Consider the following 23,318-nt stretch of genomic DNA (forward strand, 5'->3'; position numbering starts at 1 on the left):
TGTCAAAGTTGTGAAAGTTTGATTGAATGATTGAAAGATTTATTGTTAATAAGTGGGACGCTTTGCGTTCCCAAACAGTCATCTCTGTCCCGACAATCCCCTCCGTGGTAGCAGGAACCCCTATATACTACGGTAATTACACATCAAAACCCTGCGGCTTATAGTCGGGTGCGGCTTATATATGGAGCAATCTGTATTTTCCCCTAAATTTAGCTGGTGCGGCTTATAGTCAGGTGCGGCTTATAGTCCGGAAATTACGGTAGTTACTTTTCACAGTAACGCATTACTTTTTGGTGTAAGTAACTGAGTTACTTTTGAAATAAAGTAACTAGTAACTGTAACTAGTTACTGGTTTTCAGTAACTAACCCAACACTGACTACAAACATGTAAATATAGAGTAGTGAATGGCATTTACGGTGTGTGCTGCGCATGTCAAAGTCAAGTATTCCGGTTTAAGGTGTGATGCAGGAAAATGCAGGTCATAATCAGATCATTTCTTCCCAGGGTGTAGACAGCAACATTCTAATCCCAGTGGTGATCAGAGGACATAAATGTTGTCCATCTACTAGGGTTGTCCCCATACCAATATTTTGGTACCGGTACCAAAATGTATTTCGATACTTTTCTAAAAAAAAGGGAACCACAAAAAATGACATTATTTTAACAAAAACATATAGGGTACATTAAACATATTTTTATTATTGCAACTTTGTCTTCAAATAAAATAGTGAACATACTAGACAACTTGTCTTTTAGTAGTAAGTAAACAAACAAAGACTCCTATAGTCTGCTGACGTATGCAGTAACATATTGTCATTTATCATTCTATTATTTTGTCAACATTATGAGGGACACACTGTAAAAATTGATTATTAATCTACTTGTTTATTTACTGTTAATATCTGGTTATTTTCTGTTTTAACATGTTCTATCTACATTTCTGATAAAATGTAATAATCACTTTTTCTTCTGTTGTTTGATACTTTACATTAGTTTTGGATGATACCACAAATTTATGTATCGATCCGATACTAAGTTGTTACAGGATCATACATTGGTCATATTCAAAGTCCTCATGTGTCCAGGGCCATATTTCCTGACTTTATAAACATAATGTGAATTTTAAAAAAAGGAAAAAGATTGTGTGCCAATGAAACATTTTGATGTTATCATAGTAGTATCAACTAAATACGCTCTTGTACTTGGTATCATTACAGTGGATGTCAGGTGTAGATCCACCCATGGCATTTGTTTACCTTCAGGGGTGCTAGTTTGCTGTTAGCGGTGAGCTATTGTGTCTTCCTAGGGTGTGTAGTGAAGCATGTTTACCTATTCCTCGTCCTCCAGTGATAATGATACTTGTAAGAAACTTACTATATTCGTCACCAGTGATTTAGAAGTAGCTAAAACCCTGCCGACTGCGGATGGATGATTGCTGCTAGCTAGCTAGCCATGTCTTAAAGCACCTCTTCCTGAGGGCGTTTCAGTGTTATAACTTCACTTTTATCTTTAGTTTTTCTCCCTTTTGTCTACACACTGTGTCTGCTTGTAAGTACTCTGTGTATGTGCGCTGCCGAACATGCTCCATGGCTCGTAAAACCAGCAATGTCATGACGTGACGACGCGCCGTCATGCCCGTTAAAAAACACGGGGAACCGGTACATTTCAAACACAGTATAGTACCGTTTTTTATTCGTTAGTGCCGCCATACCATACCAGTACTGTACAACCCTACCATGTACACACGGCTACTGATTTGTTGTGCCTACAGGCTAGGGTCCGCTAGAGATCCCAAAAACTCACTTTAAAACCTGTCTAAAAACATTAGAAGACTTTGCTTTTTAGTACAACTTTTACTTTATGGACTTACATTTAAAAAAAAATCTTTTTTATGTTGTTGCCGCTGTTGTTTTAATGTATTTGTCGTTTTAATTCACCAATGCTTTGTGATTTCTATCTGTGAAAAGCGCTTTATAAACACAATTGACTACTTACAGCTGTTAAGAACAATGATTTTTTTTTTTTCAAAAATGGAGAGACCCTTGCAGTTATTTGCTTTTGCAAACCAAGCACCCGGCGACTTTAGGAGACTGTGGTTAGTCAAATAAATGTTTTGTCAATTTAACAGAATAACATTTAAATATAGTAATTGTGCACACAAAGATACATTTGCACGTCTTCACATTGTGGAGTTCTTCATGATCAAAATACTACATAACTAATTATTGCTCACATATTTTCCTGCTTATCATTTTTGACCTTCAGGTCCAGACTGCTCCGTCTCTGTCCCCGCCGACTCGGCCTTCTGGAGCCGCGAGGCGTTCAGCGATCCCGGCCTCGCCAGGGCGTCCCACAAGGCAGTGGTGGAGCAGGATGTCATGTGGGTCATCGGAGGCTACGTCTTCAACGCCTCCGACTACCACATGGTCAAAGCGTGAGTCAACTCCTCAGTCTTACGGAGAGGGCTTTCCTCTCAGAGATGTCTGACTTGTCTTCTCCGCCATGGTTAAGGTACAACCTAAGCAGCAAAACCTGGATGACCCTTGACCCCTCTGTCAACACGGTCACGCCACGATATGGACACTCTTTGGCTCTCCAGGAGGTACGTGGATACTTGTCCAGGGCTGCAGCTATCGATTATTTTAGTCCAAGAGTAATCTATCGATTAATTTGTTGGATTAATCGGTTAAAAAACACACTTTATAGCCTCAATGTGTATTTTACAAATTTTTTTTTTTCAAATTACAGATAGGCAATACGGCCTAAAATCTATATTGCGATGTATATTGCAGCCTTTTGCGTAATATCAGGATATATTATCTGGTATGTAGATGGTAATAGAGTTATGATATTTTACGGACTATAGAGCGCACCGGCATATAAGCCGCACCCACTAAATGTTAGGGAAAATATATATTTGTCCTTATATTAGCCGCACCAAACTATTAACCGCAGATATATACGTTGTGAAATGAGTTATTTACACAGTAATAGTCTATAGATGTTTATTTACATACCTTAGTTGTTTCCAAACGGGTGTCTGTAACACGGCAGTAAAACGGCTGATCAAACAAAACAGAAGTCATCGTCATGGACCCACTAGCTGCGGAAGCTAGGAATCAGCGAAACAGACTCAATGACTCCACAGTTAAGTTAAAGTTAAAGTACCAATGATTGTCACACACACACTAGGTGTGGTGAAATGTGTCCTCTGCATTTGACCCATCCCCTTGGTCACCCCCTGGGAGGTGAGGGGAGCAGTGGGCAGCAGCGGTGATGTTTGGATGAATTTATGAAACTGAAGCAATACAAAAAGAATGCCATTGTAAGATAATATTACTAACACAGAGACTCGTAAACGGGTTAGCATGTTAGCTAATGCTAACGACGCTATCTTCATTTTTATTTTCTTTCATTTCACTTTGTTGTACCACTTGTTGTGCTGTGAAACACTTTGATTCTGCCTTGTGTATGAAAAGTGCTATACAAATGAAGTTGCCTTGCCTATGCAATATTTCTCCCCCAAAAAATTCTAAAATGAAATATTTAATATGAATTAATTGGAGCTTTAAATAGGTCAATAATTCACTGCAACATTGATTTTGATTCATAATAATCGTTTGAGCATTGACCATTTAAAAAAAAAAAAAAAAAAAAGAAACCGCAGTATAAGACCCTTGGACCCTTGAGGGTCCCACTCATGAAAGTGTTAAAAGTAAATAGAGTATGTATATATATTTGTTTACTTTCAATGCTTAAATCTGTAGATCAACTTCAAATCTATGCGTTTTTGTTATTTATTATGTTTTTGTATGTTATACACCTCTTTTGTGAACGAAAACCCTATTTTTTGTATAGCATGAACAAAAATTATGCAATGTTTTCCCTCCAGAAACTAAGACGTCAAATATTTGATGTGCAGTACTTGGAGCCTTAAATAGGTCAATAATTCACAGCAACATTGATTTTGATTCATAATAATCGTTTGAGCATTGACCATTTAAAAAAAAAAAGAAAAAAGAAACAGCAGTATAAGACCCTTGGACCCTTGAGGGTCCCAATCATGAAAGTGTTAAAAGTAAATAGAGTATGTATATATATTTTTTTACTTTCAATGCTTAAATCTGTAGATCAACTTCAAATCTATGCGTTTTTGTTATTATGTTTTTGTATGTTATACACCTTTTTTGTGAAAGAAAACCCTATTTTTTGTATAGCATGAACAAAAATTATGCATTGTTTTCCCTCCAGAAACTAAGACGTCAAATATTTGATGTGCAGTACTTGGAGCCTTAAATAGGTCAATAACGACGCTAGCTTCATTTTTATTTTCTTTCATTTCACTTTGTTGTACCACATGTTGTGCTGTGAAGCACTTTGAGTCTGCCTTGTGTATGAAAAGTGCTATACAAATAAAGTTGCCATGCCTTGCCTTGCCTATGCAATATTTCTCCCCCAAAAAATACTAAAATGAAATATTTAATCTGAATTAATTGGAGCCTTAAATAGGTCAATAATTCACAACATCATTGATTTTGATTCATAATAACTGTTTGAGCATTGACTGTTTAAAGAAAATAAAACAAAAAGAAGACGACATTATAAGACCCTTGGACCCTTGAGGGTCCCACTCATGAAAGTGTTAAAAGTAAGTCATATATTATTTTTTTAAATATCAATGCTTAAATCTGGCGATCAACTTCAAATCTATACATTGATATCAAGTTTTTGTTATTTTTAATGTTTTTGGATGTTTTATACCCTTTTTGTCAAAGAAAACATTTTTTTGTATGGCATGAACAAAAATTGTGCAAAGTTTTCCCTCCAGAAACTAAGACGTCAAATATTTGATGTGCAATAATTTGAGCCTTAAATAGGTCAATAATTCACAACAATGTTAATTTTGATTCTTAATAATTGTATGAGCATTGACCGTTTTAGATGAAAAACAACAGTATAAGACCCTTGGACCTTTGAGGGTCCTTCTCATAGAAGTGTTAAAAATAAGTAATGTATTATTTTGAATTTTTTTTTTACTTTGAACGGTTAAATCTCTAGATCCACTTTTGCATTTATATATGCACCTTATCCATCCATCCATCTTCAACCGCTTATCCGGAATCGGGTCGCGGGGACAGCAGCTCCAGCAGAGACCCCCAGACTTCCCTCTCCAGAGCAACATTTGCGACTTCCTCCTGGGGAATCCCGAAGCGTTCCCAGGCCAGAGAGGAGATGTAATCCCCCCATCTGGTCCTTGGCCTGCCGCGGGGCCTCCTCCCAGTGGGACGTGCAACGAGGACCTCCCTAGGGAGACGCTCGTGAGGCATCCGCACGAGATGCCCGAACCACCTAAGCTGGCTCCTTTCCAAGCGAAGGAGCAGCGGCTCTACTCCGAGTCTCTCTCGGGTGACTGCACTTCTCACCCTATCTCTAAGGGAGATGCCAGCCACCCTTCTGAGGAAACTCATTTCGGCCGCTTGTATCCGCGATCTTATTCTTTCGGTCATTACCCACACTTCATGACCATAGGTGAGAGTAGGAATGTAGATAGCTCGGTAGACCGAGAGCTTTGCCTTCTGGCTCAGCTCCCGTTTCGTCACAACAGTGCGGCAGAGAGACTGCAATACTGCCCCAGCTGCTCCGATTCTCCGGCTGATTTCCTTCTCCATCTTTCCCTCACTCGTGAACAAGACCCCGAGATACTTAAACTCCTCCACCTGGGACAGAGTCCTGTCCCCTACCCGGACTGTACAAACCATCGGTTTCCTGCTGAGAACCATGGCCTCAGATTTGGAGATGCTGATCCTCATTCCAGCCGCTGAACACTCGGCTGCGAACCGATCCAGTGAGAGCTGAAGGTCACGAACCGAAGGTGCCATCAGGACCACATCATCTGCAAACAGCAGTGACGCAACCTTTAGCCCCCCGAGACGTATACCCTCTCCGCCATGGCCACGACTCCGCCTAGAAATCCTGTCCATGAAAATCACAAACAGGATAGGTGACAGAGCGCAGCCCTGGCGGAGACCAACCCCCACTGGAAACGGATCCGACTTACATCCAAGCACCCGGACACAACTCTCGCTTTGGTTGTACAGAGATTGGATGGCCCTCAACAGGGTTCCCCTCACTCCGTACTCCCTCAGCACCTCCCACAAGATCTCCCGAGGGACGCGGTCATACGCCTTCTCCAAATCCACAAAACACATGTAGACTGGATAGGCATACTCCCAGGCCCTCTCCAGGATTCCCGCAAGCGTAAAGAGTTGGTCAGTTGTTCCACGACCAGGACGGAATCCACATTGCTCCTCTTGAATCTGAGGTTCGACTATCGGCCGGACCCTCCTTTCCAGTACCTTGGCGTAAACTTTCCCAGGGAGGCTGAGTAGTGTGATACCCCTGTAATTAGCACACACCCTCTGGTCCCCCTTTTTGAAAAGGGGAACCACCACCCCAGTCTGCCACTCCCTCGGCACTGTCCCAGACTTCCACGCAATGTTGAAAAGGCGTATCAACCAAGACAGCCCATCAACACCCAGAGCCTTCAGCATTTCTGGACGGATCTCGTCAACCCCCGGAGCTTTGCCACCGTGGAGTTGTCTAACTACCTCAGTGACTTCACCCCGAGAGATCGACGTCGATCCCCCATCATCCTCAGGCCCTGCTCCTATCAGGGAGGGTGTGTCTGATGTATTTGGGTTCAGGAGTTCCTCAAAGTGCTCTTTCCAACGCCCCACGACTTCCTCACTTGAAGTCAGCAAAGTCCCATCCTTGCCGTACACAGCTTGGATGGTTCCCTGCTTCCCCCTCCTGAGGTGCCGTATGGTCTTCCAGAACAGCTTTGGTGCCGCCCGATAGTCCTTCTCCATGGATTCCCCGAACTGCTCCCACACCCTCTGCTTAGCCTCGTCCACAGCCACGGCCGCTGCCCTTCGGGCCCGTCGGTACCTTGCAACTGCCTCCGGAGTCCCCTGGGATAACATACCCCGGTAGGACTCCTTCTTCAGTCGGACGGCTTCCCTGACCACCACTGTCCACCAGGGTGTTCGAGGGTTACCGCCCCTTGAGGCACCTAAGACCTTCTGGCCACAGCTCGCATCTGCAGCTTTAGCAATAGAGGCTTTGAACATTGCCCATTCCTGTTCAATGTCCCCAACCTCCACAGGGATGGCAGAGAAGTCCCGCCGGAGGTGGGAGTTGAAGTCCTTCCGGACAGAGGACTCCTCCAAACGTTCCCAGTTCACCCGCACTACACGCTTGGGTTTGCCAGGTCTGTCCAGAGGTTTCCCCCGCCATCTAACCCAACTCACCACCAGATGGTGATCAGTTGACAGTTCAGCCCCTCTCTTCACCCGAGTGTCCAAAACATACGGCCTCAGATCAGCTGATACGATTACAAAATCGATCATTGATCTTTGGCCTAGGGTGCTCTGGTACCAGGTACACCTATGAGCATCCTTATGCTTGAACATGGTGTTTGTTATCGCAAGTCCGTGACTAGCACAGAAGTCCAATAACAATCCACCACTCAGGTTCAGATCAGGGAGACCGTTCCTCCCAATCACGCCAGTCCAAGTATCACTGTCATTGCCCACGTGCGCGTTGAAGTCCCCCAGCAAGACTATGGAATCCCCTGCCGGCGCCCCATACAGGACCCCATGCAAGGTATCCAAGAAGGCTGAATACTCTGAACTCCTGTTTGGTGCGTATGCACAAACAACAGTCAGAGTTTTCCCCCCTCCAACCCTAAGGCGAAGGGAGGCGACCCTCTTGTCCACTGGGGTGAACTCCAACGTACAGGCACTCAGCCGGGGACTCGTGAGTATCCCCACACCCGCCTGTGCCCTCACACCCTGAGCAACTCCAGAAGTGAACAAGGTCCATCCCTTGTCCAGGAGTGTGGTTTCAGAGCCCTTGCTATGCGTAGAGGTAAGCCCCACCAGATCCAACCGGTAGCGCTCCACCTCTCGCACCAGCTCAGGCTCCTTCCCCACCAGCGTAGAGACGTTCCACGTCCCGAAAGTCAGCCTCTGCTGCCCCGAATTGGTCCGTCCGGAGCCTCCACTTTCACCGCCATCCACTTGGCAGCGCACCCGACCCCACTGGTTCCGACCGCGGGTGGTGGGCCCACGTGGCAGAGAAGATGGTGTGTCCACGTAGCTTCTTCGGGCTGTGCCCGGCCGGGCTTCGTGGCAAGCCCGGCCACCAGGCGCTCGCTGACGAGCCCTACCTCCGGGCCTAGCTCCGGAGGAGGGCCCCGGGCTTCCTCCGGGCCGGGTAACGCATCCTCTTTTAGGGTAGTTCATGGGGGGTATCGTAACCCTGATGGGGGGGGCATTCGGGTGCTACACCTTGCCCAAGGGTGACCCGGAACTATGTAAGGCAGGGGCGTTCAACTCCCTGAGGCTTAATACAAGCCCACATACCATATATATATGCACCTTATTGCTTTTTTATTCTGCACTACCATGAGCTGATGTAACGAAATGTAGTTCCTATCTGTACTGTAAAGTTCAAATTTGAATGACAATAAAGGAAGTCTAAGTCTAAGTCTAAGATCTATCGGTTGATAATAAGTTTGTGTTCATGTTTTATGCTTTTGTTAATGCCCTTCAGTTTTGTAACTGGTGTATACTTACATGGTTGTATTTAGATGAAACAGAATATAAAATCATACTGTATACTCTACCACTCTAATTTTGAAGAAAAGGCTAGTGGCATATTAAGTTCCTTTAATAACCAAAGATATGAAAAATGTATTTTCCCTATGTGGTATTCTAAAGAATATTGAGGGCACTTGGAAGGTTGCAGGAAAATAAAATGCCAAATTTTCCTTCTTCTTATTATTGCGACTCTGGAAGATGAGGTCCGACCTTCTCACCTTTTCACAGCAAGCGCTATAGACTTTTTTTTTCTTTTTCTACGTGTTAATAAAGCAGTACTTTTTATCATGGAGGCCTGTTTGCAGACAAAGATCAGAGAAGTCTTCTCTGTCGTGCGCACAGTATAAGTTATTTATTACTGATCTTTCCCATTAAATGTATGGGCAGTTGGCGCTTTATTTCCTTCTCCTTTTACTGTTTGCCCCACTTTTTCTAAGATATGCCCGAGAAATATTAAGGAATTGCTGGGCATTTGTCTTTTAGAAGCACAATTCAGTTACTTCTAAATTTTATTAGTTTAACTTTCATTTTTATTCAGACATTTTGATGGATAAAGAGAAGACATTCTTCAATATACATATAGTCTGAAATAGACTAGGCCAGCGTTTCTCAAAGTGTGGGGCGCGCCCCACTGGTGGGGAATAGAGACATGACAGGTGGGGCGCGAGGAACGGGAGGAAATTTCACTTTGATTTTTTTGATTTTTTTATTATTATATTCTTTGATTTTTTTTTTACTATGCTTTCATTTTCTATACACACTGGAAATCACTTTGTGATTCTGTCTGTGAAATCCGCTATATAGATAAATGTAAAATACTTATTTTTCCTGTATGCTTTACATTTCTAGGTAGGAGCGAAAGTTTGACAGACAGCAACAGTAACTAATGGGGGCGGGGCTAAGCGGAAGCTTTGTGAATGGCGAATCACTGTGCGAGGATTTGCTGTTTTGCAAATACATAAAAAATAGAGCCACTGCTGATGAGCTGTTCAAGATAATGGACAGTTTCCTCAAAGAACACGACCTTAAATGGGAAAACTGTGTGGGCTTTTGCTCTGATGGCGCGCATGGCAAAGTCAAGAAACGGGCTGCAGGCTCTAATAAAGAGGGTTGCGCCAAATGCGCATTGGACACAATGTGTCATTCACCGGGAAACACTCGCGTCAAGGCAGCTCAGCCCCGAATTCAATGAGGTTTTAACAGTGGCAGTGTCAAGCCTGCAACCCCGATTTGAAAAGCTGTGCAGTGCAAAACAGGCTCATTGCAGCCACTAATGCTGGAGTACTGTAAAACTCATGTTCACTTGCCCTGTCCTCCTTTTTTTGGCAAAGATTGCAAAGTGGCACTTTTATTTTCATTTATTATTGAACTTGATGCAAGTTATTTGATTTATTATTGAACTTGATGCAAGTTATAACACTTTTATTTGATTTATTATTGAACTTGATGCAAGTTATAACACTTTTTTTTTTTTTATTATTGAACTTGATGCAAGTTATAACACATTTGTTTTATTTATTATTGAACTTGATGCAAGTTATAACACTTTTATTTGATTTATTATTGAACTTGATGCAAGTTATAACACTTGTTTTATTTATTATTGAACTTGATGCAAGTTATAACACTTTTGTTTTATTTATTATTGAACTTGATGCAAGTTATTTGATTTATTATTGAACTTGATGCAAGTTATAACACTTTTATTTGATTTATTATTGAACTTGATGCAAGTTATAACACTTTTTTTGATTTATTATTGAACTTGATGCAAGTTATAACACTTTTTTTGATTTATTATTGAACTTGATGCAAGTTACAACACTTTTGTTTTATTTATTATTGAATTGATGCAAGTTATTTTATTTGATATTGAACTTGATGCAAGTTATACCACAGCTGCACAGTTATTTTATTTATTATTGAACTTGATTTTATTTTATGTTATTTAGTTTGAATGTATAAAACTTGATGTTACTTGATGTTCGATAAATTTGAAAATGTTAAGCTTGGCATTAGCGTTCTGTTGGGGCGATGGGGGCAGGTGGGGCTTGAAAACTCCCCCTTGTCCAAAGTGGGGGATGACAAAAAAAGTTTGAGAACCACTGGACTAGGCAGAAGCTAAAACTTATTACACCTATCCTAGTGTATTTACAAAATTGAAACAGAAAAAATAACTGCCAACACCTTATGCATGTACCGGTAGTTGTACATTTTTTTGTTTTCCATTAATCACAAAATAAAAAAGATTAAAAAAATAAAAATTTCCAACATGTAAATTTTACATCCTTAGAATCCATTCTCAACATATTTTTTTTATAATTGATAAGTAATTTTCAATTGAATTAAAGGTTTACAGTCTTAACTCTTGGTCCAACTTATTCCATACTTTCATTCCAACAAAAGACACACAACGCTGCTCTGCACTCGTTCTCACAATTATTATTTTTCAAACATTTCTTTCGGATATTATTAACGCAATTTTTGAAACAATCCCTGAATATACACTGGTAACTTGTTATTGTTTGTGCTATGCATCATTTGTGGTGTCCTAAAGTTGACCAGACCCTTCAATTTGAGTGCTTTTAATGTAATGAAAAGCTCATTTGTATGTGCCCTGTAAGCCACTTTATTCATCAGTATTTATTTTAAAACAGTCTACTTTGGCAAATATTTATGGCCTTGTTCACACTGCAGGGCAACTCCAAATTTTTTGCCCATGTGTGACCTGCATCTAATTTTATCACGTCCGTGTGAACAGTGGAATTCCAAATGTTTCATATCAGACCCAGGCCTCTTTCAGATGTGGAAATAAATGGGATGTACCGTATTTCCTTGAATTGCCGCCGAGAATATAGTATGCGCATGCCTAGAATTACTGCCGGGTCAAACTCGTTTCGCAAAATAATTAGCGCATGCTTGGCATTACCACCGGCTCAGGATCAACGCCGGGTCAAACTCGTTTGGCAAAATATTATTTTTATTAGCGAATGTCTAGAATTTTCCCCGGGGCAAACTCGTTTCGCAAAATAATTAGCATATGCCTAGAACTTCTGCCGGGTCAAACTCGTCACGTCACGAGTGACACTTCCCCTGTCATCATTTTCAAAATGGAGGAGGCTGATTTCAACAATTTGAAATCGCATAAAGGGAAGAAGATTAAGAGCTATTCAGTAGGATTTAAGGTCCAAGCTATTGAATATGCTGAAAAGAACAGTAAGCAGCTATGTTTTATTAATATACCGTAGCTGCGTCTGTCAAATATTAAATGACTCCCGCCTCCTGGTGGTAGAGGGCGCTAGTTATCCTTCTTGAGACTACCGGTACTCGGCTGCAGAAGAAGTGTCAACAAGCAGCAACAAGGAAGAGATCGTTTATTTTTTCCTCTCGCTTGCACTTTTAACATGGAGGATTACATATCTAAATTAAAACAGTTTTCTAAACTGGACTTTCAATCGAAGCAGGAGGTAATAATTAAAGGAATATCTCCATCGAGACAGAGAGACTTTTAAAACTAAAGAAAGATAAGGAAGACTTCTATAAACAAGTTATCAATGCTTTTGATCAGAAGCAGCTGCGCATGGACTTCATTTATAAGTAAAGGTAAGACCATAATAACGTTTTTTTTAATTAAATGTGCTTTTCATGATGGTATCCCTACATCACACTCAAAGCGCAGGCCTAAATTTACCGGATGCCTTTGGTAAGTGCCGGAGTGAGAAGAGGTTTTAAAATAATTAGCGCATGCTTGCCTATCCCGCATACCTTTGGTAAGCGCAGGAGTGAGAAGAGGTTTTAAATTAATTAGCACCCCGGCGGCTATTCAAGGAAATACGGTATATACAAAACATCGTCAATGTGAACACTCCCGTGCTCGGGCCGCATTCATCCCACCAGAACGTCAATGAAAAAGCGATAAGCATCATAATTATTCACCGAAGTAGATGGTTACAAAACAAATAGTTGATAACGGAGTAGAAAACAGGTGAAAATAATGTTTTAGGAACTCGCTTGAAAATTTGGCCACTCTTGTCTCCCACTGCTGGCCCACAGACACGCTCTTAAAGCAGACATCAAGTTATCATTACGTATATGTATTGTTGCATTTGAACAACTGTATTGTTGATAATAAAGGTAAAGTATTGGTATTGTTTATTATCAATAGCGCTATTTCTATTGGTATTCATATTGCTCCATTTTTAGTGTAATAATGCTCATTGTCATTGCTGTATTATTTTTTATTTTCGCTAACTGCTTATTTGCTATTACTTTTACCATCATATTTGTACATGTCGTATTTGCTGATGTTGCTCTGTTGTTGTTGTTGTTGTTGTTTTTGTCTCTCTGTCTAATCCCCCTCTTGTCCCCACAATTCCCCCCTCTGTCTTCCTTTTTCTCTCTTTCTATCCCCTCCTGCTATGGCCCGGCTGCACCAAATGATAATATAAATACATTTAATAAAGTCAAATAAGGCAGAGAAGTATCCTACACTTCTCTTTTGTAAAGTAAATCTGAACAGCCGATATGGGCATCTACATCTACTATATAATTTGCCTGAGAAGTTGGACAGGACATCAAAAAAAAACAACAAAAAAAAACCAGACATCGAAGCAAAATATCCTGTAAAACTGCCAGAGCCAAAATACTTGTCCCCTTCTTTTTTAATCGTCTACGCGCAATAATTTATATATATATATATATATATATATATATATATATATATATATATATATATATATATATATATATATATATATATATATATATATATATATATATATATATATATATATATATATATGTGTATATATATATATATATATATATATATATATATATATATATATATGTGTATATATATATATATATATATATATATATATATATATATATATATATGTGTATATATATATATATATATGTGTATATATATATATATATGTGTATATATATATATATATATATGTATATATATATATATATATATATATATATATATATATATATATATATATATATATATATATACACACACACTACCGTTCAAAAGTTTGGGGTCACATTGAAATGTCCTTATTTTTGAAGAAAAAGCACTGTACTTTTCAATGAAGATAACTTTAAACTAGTCTTAACTTTAAAGAAATACACTCTATACATTGCTAATGTGGTAAATGACTATTCTAGCTGCAAATGTCTGGTTTTTGGTGCAAAATCTACATAGGTGTATAGAGGCCCATTTCCAGCAACTATCACTCCGGTGTTCTAATGGTACAATGTGTTTGCTCATTGGCTCAGAAGGCTAATTGATGATTAGAAAACCCTTGTGCAATCATGTTCACACATCTGAAAACAGTTTAGCTCGTTACATAAGCTACAAAACTGACCTTCCTTTGAGCAGATAAAAATGTATATATATATATATACATATATATACAGTATGTGTATATATCAGTGGCGTGCGGTGAGGTTCATGTCTGGTGAGGCACAGACTTCTTCACAGTCAGATTTACAAAACATATGAACCCTAAAGAGTATCTTATTCACCATGTGATTGTCAGCAGTTAACGGGTTGTGTTTAAAAGCTCAAACCAGCATTCTTCCCTGCTTGGCACTCAGCATCAAGGGTTGGAATTGGGGGTTAAATCACCAAAAATTATTCCCAGGCACGGCGCCGCTGCTGCCCACTGCTCCCCTCACCTCCCAGGGGGTGAACAAGGGGATGGGTCAAATGCAGAGGACATATTTCACCACACCGTGTGTGTGACAATCATTGGTACTTTACTTTAACTTTACACTTACAAACTGTAGCATGCACACAAAAAAGCACATTCAATTAAAAAAAAACTTTATTATGGTCTTACCTTTACTTATAAGTGCGGGAGCAGTGGTGTTCATGTTGGAAGAGTTGTGAATGAATGAAATATGAAATCCGCGCTGCCGTCTGCAGGTGTACCTAATGTTGTGTCCCTGTTCACGGCTCCTCCGGCGCGCCGCGCGAGCATTGTTGTTTTTACACTTTTTGGCTTCTTGTTAAGTGACTTTTTTTGGGTGGATTCGGTCTTGCACGTGGAGGGTTTGGGTGTGGGCTTTGGTTGGTGTGGCCGCGGCGCTCCCGTCGGGGGTGTATTCTGCGGCGGAGGTGCTTGGCACCAGGAGGCGGGGTTATGAGACGAGCCTCCAGTTTTATGATCGCTCAGCACAAGAAATACGTTACACACATACAGATGTTGACAAAATACACTGTACATTATATACCTCAGCTAACTAAACTATGGAAATGTATAATATAATTCATATAGCAATACGGTCTCACTGCACAGCAGGCCAGCAGTTAGCCGAGTCATTGCGCACAATCCATGTTGAGGCACAAATCACTGACGTGCCTCAACTGGCTGCTGATCACCCACCGTCTCTTCTCAGTATTTGAACGCCAAATGTAAAAAATAAAAATAAAAATAATCTAAAACTGGTGAAGTTAAATGGAAAACAACTTTAGTATAATCACTGGATACATATAACAATTTAATTAATTTTTTTTCTTTTTACTTTTTTTTTTCTTTCCATGATGGCAGGTGAGGCCGTGCCTCCCCTGCCTCTAGTGACGGCACGCCACTGGTATGTATATATGTATGTATATGTATATGTATATGTATATGTATGTATGTATATATGTATATATATATATATATGTATATTAGAGATGCGCGGTTTGCGGACACAACCGCGGAGTCCGTGGATAAACCGCGGGTCGGGCGGGTGACATGACGAAAAAAAAAGATTTTAAATAGATTCGGGCGGGTGGCGGTTGAACCAATTCGGAAATATACATACATAGTTAAATGTTGTTACCCACATACAAAAAACGAGCTGATGGCGCATCACCGAAAAAGAAAAGGATTGACTTCACAGAATGGGAGGAGGATACACCTGTGCTTGTTGATGAAGTAGAGGATTGTTCCTCTACAAACTTCCATCTCGACGGATCAGCAGAGGAAAATCTGCTTTCCTTTTGGGGGAAACAAGGACAATCATTCCCACGACTACAACACCTTGCCAAGAGAATCCTATGCGTCCCAGCAACAAGTGCCGCAAGTGAGCGCTCCTTCAGCGCAGCAGGGCGCATTTTAGAGGCCAGGCGCTCTCGCCTGAATCCTGGCACTATAGATGCCATTTTATTCCTGCATAGTGCTAACAAAAAAAAAAGTAAGTAGACATACGGTTGGTATGTTAAACGAATTAGTCTACATTACCTAGGCTATACCAAATAAGCCAATCTAACCTATATTGAGTTCGGTCAGCTGAATAATTTTGATGGTTACGTGTTGTTTGGGCGCACTACAATGCAAAGGAATTAAGGCAATTGCGTTGTTTATTGTGGTTTTTTTCTATTCGAGATATACTACTGTGTGTTAATTATTTGGCCTCGCTTTCAAGTGAAGCGCATCTCCGATTGGCTACAATGTAAGGCTATTTAGCCTGCTTTGTTTGTCGCGACCGTCTATTTTCATTATAATTCAAGTTTGATGATAAAGTGCAGTCTGATGGGTTTGATTTCCCCCCTTCAGCTATTTGCCTTGGCCAATAAGTTGCAGGTAATTTATTATTATTATTTATTTAATTTATTTTTGTTTAAATAGGGATGACATACATATGTTATTGTATAATTTAAGTTTGTGCGCGTGATTGACAGCCTAAGGCTTATGAGGCACATTTTTTATTTATTTTTTTATTTCAACTTAAAAACGTATGAGCCTATGCCTATGCCTACAACATAGGCTATGTGTTTATCTTTATTTTCCTGCCTGTCGTTGACAATGGAGATTGTCTGATATTTTGTGGCTGCAGATCAATCAATAAAGGTTCATCTACGTCGCAAAATTGTTCACTGTTTCACTGTGCACCCGCCCTCGTCCCTATTTGAGCATTATAACGTTAACAAGTTAATATTCATTGAAAAAAATTCAGAACATTTTTTTTATCTAACGAAAATATAGGCCTAGTCTTTCTAAAACATTTTTTTTAACTTTTTAAAAGCATCGTTCTGCTTGCTGCAACTGCACACACAAAGTGTGAGGAACGCACTCCTGATCTGAGGGCATTGGCAACAATAGTCAACACTTTCTTAATGGAAATGACAATAATATTATAATAATGATAAATAATATTATCACGCATTAATATCTCTTAGCCACTAATGCTTGGCCAAGAGATATTAATGCGTGGCACGCATTGAATGTCTCTGCTGCATTGGATCAGTCTCCTGTCTTTAGCAGGCCAAAGCTTTTTAATCTCACTAATGCCTTGCATCGTCTATATTAGATATATAACAACGGGCGGATGGCGGGCGGGTGTGGGTTTGATAAAATGTTGGTTCGGGTGGATGGCGGGTGGATGACGAGTGGATGACGACTTTTGTGATGCGGTTGCAGATTAAATAATTGCCTATCCGCGCATCTCTAATGTATATGTATATATATATATATATATATATATATATATATATATATATATACATATATGTATGTATGAATATGTATGTATATATATATATATATATATATGTATGTGTATATATATATATATATATATATATATATATATATATATATATATATATATATATGTATATATATAATATATATACTGTAAATATACATATATATATATTATATATATACCGTACTGTATATATATATATATATATATATATATATATATATATATATATATATATATATATATATAATGTGTGTGTGTGTGTGTGTGTGTGTATACACACAAGGTGAAATGTAGTTAAGCTACGTATTTTAAATTTTTAAGTTACCGTAATTATTTTTAATTTGAAAACAGTATTTTTTACCACTGCAGTCGTAAACGGGAATGGATTATCAAAAACCGTACTCATTACAGGAAAACCGTAGTTGTTGGCAGGTATGCAGCAGTTGGGGTTTTACTTACTAGTTAGTCACTGGCACACTGCTGGTGGCACAGTCAGACTCCATATTTACTTGTGTGTTGTTGTTGTTGTGGGTCAGTGCAGTGAGGGAGAGATGACAAGCACATCTTGGTAGGAAGAAGGGGAGGAGTTTAATAGCCCATGGAGTGTTGCGGGGGAGAACAAGGAGCACAACAAATAGGCGGCGTGTGGTCATTTTAACGTGAAAAAAATGATATCGATATTACGATATTTTCTTGATTCATATCTTTGTTTAAAAATATATCAATATATATCTTACTAACTCGATATATCGCCCAGCCCTAATATGTATGTAAGTATGTATGTGTGTGTAATGTATATATGTATGAGTGTATATGTATATGCATATATGTGTCTATATACAGTATGAATGTGTATATGTATATATGTGTGTTGAATATATGTGTCTATGTATGTATGTGTTTTTATGTGTGTTGTGTGTATATATGCATATGTATATATGTATATGTACATGTATATATGTATATGTACATGTATAAATGTATATGTACATGTATAAATGTACATGTGTGTATGTATGTATGTGTGTATATACGTACATGTGTAGATATGTATATGTGTAAATATACTGTGTGTGTATATATATATATATATATATATATATATATATATATATATATATATATATATATATATATATATATATGTACGTTGTGTATACGTGTGTGTGTATGTGTGTGTATAAGTGCATATATATATATACATATATATATATACATGCACATATGTATATAAATATATATATATATATATATATATATATATATATATATATATATATAAATAAACATTGATTGATTGATGATTGATATATGCACATATGCATATAGCCTTTACATACATGTATATCTGTGTACATATTATATATAAATGAATAAATAATGGGTATATAATCAATTAAATTGGATATTAAGAGTATGTGACGACATCCTTTAAGTTTTGTAATCAATCAAAAATATCAAGCAGCTAAAATACGGCAAACATGGATAAGTGTGGCATTTTTCACATCATGCTTAGTAATTGAATGGGTGTAATGTAGTTTTTTTTATGGTGCATGGGAGGTTTTTATAATGTCCACAAAGTTCATTGAGGAGGCTGTGTTACGTGTGACCATGTCTGTTGATAGTTTGTGTTTTTTGTTTTTGTTTTTGGGTTTTTCGCACCGTGACGAGAGAAGGTTGTTTGCATTGGGTCTAATAAGTAAATGCTGCGCATACTTCTACTTTGACCGTGGGCCCTAGTTTAAAAAAATAATCACTTTCATTGTCAGTGACAACATTAAGACACAGATATTTAAAGGCCTACTGAAATGAATTTTTTTTATTTAAACGGGGATAGCAGATCCATTCTATGTGTCATACTTGATCATTTCGCGATATTGCCATATTTTTGCTGAAAGGATTTAGTAGAGAACAACGACGATAAAGGTCGCAACTTTTGGTCGCAGATAAAAAAAAGCCTTGCCTATACCGGAAGTAGCGTGACGTCACCGGAGGAAGGACTCCTCACATTTTCCCATTGTTTACAATGCAGCGAGAGAGATTCGGACCGAGAAAGCGACGATTACCCCATTAATTTGAGCGAGGATGAAAGATTTGTGGATGAAGAACGTGAGAGTGAAGGACTAGAGTGCAGTGCATTATGTATCTTTTTTCGCTCTGACCGTAACTTAGGTACAAGGGTTCATTGGATTCCACACTTTCTCCTTTTTCTATTGTGGATCACGGATTTGTATTTTAAACCACCTCGGATACTATATCCTCTTGAAAATGAGAGTCGAGAACGCGAAATGGACATTCACAGTGACTTTTATCTCCACGACAATACATCGGCGAAGCTCTTTAGCTACTGAGCTAACGTGATAGTATCGGGCTCAAATGCAGATAGAAACAAAATAAATAAATCCCTGACTGGAAGGATAGACAGAAGATCAACAATACTATTAAACCATGGTCATGTAACTACACGGTTAATAATTCCCAGCTTGGCGAAGCTTAAAAATGCTGTTGCTAACGACGCCATTGAAGCTAACTTAGCAACGGGACCTCACAGAGCTATGATAAAAACATTAGCGCTCCACCTACTCCAGCCCTCATCTGCTCATCAACACCCATGCTCACCTGCGTTCCAGCGATCGACGGAAGGACGAACGACTTCACCCGATCATCCGTGCGGTCGGCGGCTAGCGTCGGCTAGCGTCGGCTAGCGTGTCTGCTATCCAAGTCAAAGTCCTCCTGGTTGTGTTGCTACAGCCAGCCGCTAATACACCAATCCCACCTACAACTTTCTTCTTTGCAGTCTTCATTGTTCATTAAAAAAATTGCTTTCACCAACACAGATGTCCAGAATACTGTGGAATTTTGAGATGAAAACAGAGCTTTTTTGTATTGGATTCAATGGGGTACCAATACTTCCGTTCTCTCCGTGACGTCACGCGCATACGTCATCATATATAGACGTTTTCAACCTGAAGTTTAGCGGGAAATTTAAAATTGCACTTTATAAGTTAACCCGGCCGTATTGGCATGTGTTGCAATGTTAAGATTTCATCATTGATGTATAAACTATCAGACTGTGTGGTCGGTGGTAGTGGGTTTCAGTAGGCCTTTAATAAAGTGCCCCAAAATAAAAACTCCACCTGTGAAAGAATGTCTAATTGTGTCTAACAAGACATTTGCACGATTGATTATATCACATTTACCTTTTCATCTATTGGTATTGTCCTTTTTTCTTATTTTTTTTGAATGTTTTTTTTTAAAGAGCAATTTTTTATGTATTGCGTGATTTCTTTTGCTTTTTTAACACGAGCCAACCCGCATTTTCCACAGGGTAAGATCTACATGTACGGAGGCAAAATCGATTCCACTGGAAACGTGTCCAGCCAGCTGTGGGTTTTTCACGTCCAGAACCAAACGTGGGTTCTTTTGAGCCCCCGCAGCAAGGAGCAGTACGCCGTGGTGGGACACTCAGCTCACGTGGTGCCGCCCCAGCAAGACGGGGAGGCCCCCGTGATGCTTGTGCTGTTTGGACACTGTCCTCTCTACGGATACATGAGCCTGGTGCAGGAGTACAACATCAGTAAGTTGTCAAACACAAACAATACATTAAAAAAACATTTTTCCTTATATTAACTGACATTATTGACCTTTTGTACATGTGTAAATCGACCTGTAAATTAATGTTTTGGAGCAGTGGTTCTCAAACTTTTTTCACCCAGTCCGACCTCAGAAAACCACTTGGCTCTCCAAGTACCACCCTATCAACCAATATTAAAAAAACAGTAGTGTAGTAGGCCCAAGTATTCATTAAAAACAAGGCAGCACTTTTATTTAACAAGCACCGTATTTTCCTGACTATAAAGCGGATCGGGATAGAAGCCACACCCACTACATTTCTGAAGAAAAAAATATGTTTCAATATATTAGCCGCACCGGATTATAAACCGCAGATATATACGTTGTGAAATGAATTATTTACACAGAAATGTTTTGTAAATGTCCATTTACAAATCTTAACTGTGTCTGTAATGCAGTAGTAAAACGGCTGTTCAAACAAAACAGAAGTCATGGTCATGGACCCACTAGCTGCGGAAGTCAGCTTCCCGATTAACTAAACAGACTCAATAACTCCACGGTGACGTTTTGGTGAATTTACTGAGGAATTTGTGAAACTGAAACAGTGTAAAAAGAATGCCATTGTAAATTAACTCCTAAACGTGTTAGCATATTAGCTAATGCTAACGACACTGGCTTCATGACATTACAATAGCACGTGCATGAAAACACTCCTACAGACATCACGGTTTAGTACCGTAAATAAGAATTGTTTTAGTTATACTGTGAAACTTACAAACATTGCTCGGAGTGATAAATAAAGAATCTTTTCTAGCAGAATGCTATGGATGGCTATAATTCCGGTGTAAGGCATTTAAAAAGGAAGCACATTTTCAACCTGTAATACCTGCAGTGAGCGAACTGGTCCAAAAGAGGCCGCCATAGCACAAACAAAAACGCACCATTTTAATCCTCTGTTTGGGTTTAATGCAAACTATTGAACACAAAACATTATGGGCATTAGCGAAAGAAATCCATATATTAGCCGCTTCGTTTTATAAGTCATGGGGTTCGAAGTATAAGAAATAAGTAGCGGCTTATAGTGCGGAATTTACAGAGTAGTTAATATGTTTGGCCACATTACACCTGCTTTGAACAGTAACACTGTGTTTGAATACAGGAAAATAAAACACAAGTGATGGAGACCGTGTACAACTAGTCGAAAGCTTCTTTTTTTTTCTTTTTTTCTTTTTCTTTGCAGAGTCTATCTTCTAGTTTAGGAGTGTCAAACTCAAATACAGAGTGGGCCAAAATTTAAAACTGAACAAAGCCGCGGGCCAAGGTTGAACAAATTAACCTTTTAATAGGGACCCAAACAAGTTTTGCATTGAATATTGAACAAGCAAGGCTTATATAACTTTATAGTGACATGCAAAATCGAGTTTCAAATAATAATAATAATAATTAAAAAATATCAATGGCATATCAAATGCAATTTAAATAAAAATTGAATGCCTCTTTTCTATTTGCAGCCTTCTGAGGTAAATATCAACATTAACTTTTTCCACAGGCTAATACATTTGAAAATAAAATAACAATGAATAAACCAACCATTCAGGACTTCAAACTGCTCAGTTTGCAACACACTGATCTAATCTGATGTGCCCAAGCCAGATACCTGCCATCTTTTCTTGGATGCTAGTTCATTAATGTCGGGGCTCAGGCTTTGAGCTGAGGCAACCTTCATTATCGAACAAAGGTGTTCATCAGTCATTATACCTCGTAGTCCACCCGGACCACATTCTTGGGGGCGTGCCTTAAAGGCACTGCCTTTAACGTCCGTTACGAGCTGTCGTCACAGCCGCTTTTCATCCATTCTAACAACGTGCCGGCCAAGTCACAAGATATGTGCGGTTTCTGTACGCGCACACGTGAATGCAACACATACTTAATCAACAGCGATACAGGTTACACTGAGGGTAGCCGCATAAACAAGTTTAACACTGTTAGAAATATACGCCACACTGTGAATCCACACCAAACAAGAATGACAAACACATTTCGGGAGAACATCTGCATCATAACACAACAGAACAAATACCCAAAACCCTTTGCAGCACTAACTCTTCCGGGACGCTACAAAATACACCCCCCAATACCACCAACCCCCCCCAACCCCCACACACACACACACACACACACACACACACACACACACACACACACACACACACACACACACACACACACACACACACACACACACACACACACACACACACAACTTGTAGCGTCCCGGAAGAGTTAGTGCTGCAAAGGGTTCTGGATATTTGTTCTGTTGTGTTTATGTTGTGTTACAGTGCAGATGTTCTCCAGAAATGTGTTTGTCATTCTTATTTGGTGTGGATTCACAGTGTGGCGTGTATTTCTAACAGTGTTAAAGTTGTTTATACGTCACCCTCAGTGTAACCTGTATCGCTGTTGATCAAGTATGCGTTGCATTCACTTGTGTGTGCGTGCAGAAGCCGCACATTTTATGTGACTGGGCCAGCGCTCGTTGGACTGGATGAAAAGCGGATGTGACGATTTTCGGGAGGGGCACA

At 39.4% G+C, this 23,318-nt stretch overlaps 1 protein-coding gene across 1 annotated transcript in view; it reads left to right on the forward strand.

The window, feature by feature from the left end:
- The window catches only part of LOC133645938 (attractin-like), a 90,708-nt gene that overhangs the window by 32,554 nt on the left and 34,836 nt on the right, over positions 1–23,318 (forward strand). The window contains exons 6-8 of the mRNA XM_062040866.1: positions 2,267–2,435; positions 2,513–2,603; positions 20,491–20,740. Of these exons, the coding sequence (XP_061896850.1) occupies positions 2,267–2,435; positions 2,513–2,603; positions 20,491–20,740 (510 nt within the window). The remainder of the gene's footprint in view (positions 1–2,266; positions 2,436–2,512; positions 2,604–20,490; positions 20,741–23,318) is intronic.

The sequence above is a fragment of the Entelurus aequoreus genome, linkage group LG03, assembly GCF_033978785.1.
Source record: "Entelurus aequoreus isolate RoL-2023_Sb linkage group LG03, RoL_Eaeq_v1.1, whole genome shotgun sequence".
Lineage (NCBI taxonomy): Eukaryota > Metazoa > Chordata > Actinopteri > Syngnathiformes > Syngnathidae > Entelurus > Entelurus aequoreus.